Source organism: Lathyrus oleraceus, chromosome 7 (genome assembly GCF_024323335.1).
Source record: "Lathyrus oleraceus cultivar Zhongwan6 chromosome 7, CAAS_Psat_ZW6_1.0, whole genome shotgun sequence".
Taxonomy (NCBI): Eukaryota; Viridiplantae; Streptophyta; class Magnoliopsida; order Fabales; family Fabaceae; genus Lathyrus; species Lathyrus oleraceus.
In genome coordinates, this window is record NC_066585.1 from 23,228,412 (window position 1) to 23,230,078 (window position 1,667).

The 1,667-nt window shown below is 37.9% G+C and overlaps 1 protein-coding gene across 1 annotated transcript; it reads left to right on the forward strand.

The window, feature by feature from the left end:
* The first annotated feature begins 974 nt into the window (after nucleotides 1–974).
* On the forward strand, nucleotides 975–1,460 carry LOC127101797 (uncharacterized). The gene has a single exon (XM_051039238.1). It carries the CDS (start codon nucleotides 975–977, stop codon nucleotides 1,458–1,460), a length of 486 nt encoding a protein of 161 aa, XP_050895195.1.
* Nucleotides 1,461–1,667: the final 207 nt, after the last annotated feature.

Sequence of the window (1,667 nt, forward strand, 5' to 3'; positions counted from 1 at the left end):
AACTTGGGTCGACATAATGGGTGACTCAGAGTTAGTCATAAAACAAATCACAAAGGAATACAAATACATTAAGGATAATTTAATTATGTACTTCATAATATCCAGTCGATTACTAAAAAGATTCGAAATGGCTAATACTCGACATATACCTCGATTAGAAAATCAAATGGCTAACGATTTGGCTCAGATTGCATCTGGGTATAAAATTTCAAAAGAAAAATTGCAAAAACCCATCGAAGTCAGAGGAAAGTTCGTGGAGACCAGATTAACCCCTTCAGACTTAGAAAAGACAAAGTTGGGATACGCCGATGAAGGAAACTTTGAAATATTGGCAGTAGACAATCTGACAGATGAAGATTGGAGGAAACCAATAGTGGTATATCTACAGAATCCAATGGCGTCTACTGATCGAAAAACCAGGTATCGAGCATTAAGTTACGTTCTTTTGGGATTATAGTTGTTTAAGAAGTCTCCTGAGGGAGTTTTTCTTAAGTGCCTCAGTGAGTCAGAGGCGTATTTAGCCCTTTTGATTATCCACAGTGGGGCGTGTGGGGCACACCAAGTTAGTCATAAGATGAAATGGCTTTTATTTCACCAAGGGGTGTATTGGCCTACTATGTTGAAGGATTGTAGTAAATTTGAAAATGGATGCCAAGAATGCCAGATACATGCAGGCATACAACATGTTCCCGCAAGCGAATTGCACTCTATAGCCTGGGCCATTCAGAGGTTGGGCTTTAGATTTAATTGGGGAAATTCGACCACCGTCATCTAAAAGTCAAAGGTATATCCTGGTGGGCGTTGATTATTTTACGAAATGGATCGAAGTTATACCCTTACCAAACGTGAATCAGGAGGATGTGATCGAGTTTATCCAGAAGCATATTATTTATAGATTTGGAATCCCATAGACTGTCACAACAAATCAAGGGTCAGTATTCACTGGTCGAAAGATGCAAGAATTTGCTAAAGAAATGGGTTTAAAACTGTTAACTTCGACGCCATATTATGCTCAGGCTAATGGACAACTCGATGCTGCTAATAAAGTGATCATTGGTTTGATTAAAAAGCATGTGGGGAAGAAGCCTAGAAATTGGCACAAAACTCTAGATCGGATTTTGTGGGCATGTCATACCTCTCCCAAAGAAGCCACTAAGTTGACCCCTTTTCGGCTAACTTTTGACCATGATGTTATTTTACCGGTAGAGATTCACCTACAATCCATAAGGATTCAAAGGCATCGTGAAATTCCAACAGAGTCATATTGGAGCATGATGCTGGATAAATTAGTTGATTTAGATGAAGAAATGTTAAATGCCTTGGAGTTATTAAAACGGCAGAAGAAGAGAGTAGATAACTCTTATAACAAGAAGGTGAAAGTAAAAAGTTTTTTGCCTGAAGACTTGGTCTGGAAAGTGATCCTTCCAATGGATCCAAAGGATAGGACCTTAGGGAAGTAGTCTCCAAAATGGGAAGGCCCTTTTCAGATTTTGCAAGTATTTTCTAATGGTGCCTATGAAATTGAAGAGCTTAATGAAGACAAGAGGACTTTGAGAGTAAATGGGAAATATTTAAAAAATTATAGACCAGTACTCCAAGAGATAAAAATAAGAGACAAATAGTTATATATAAGTAAATTAGAGCCAATATGGTAAAATGCCAAAATG

Coding starts and splice junctions, on each gene's coding strand:
- LOC127101797 (XM_051039238.1), top strand. CDS start 975: ATGGGTTTAAAACTGTTAACTTCGACGCCATATTATGCTCAGGCTAAT.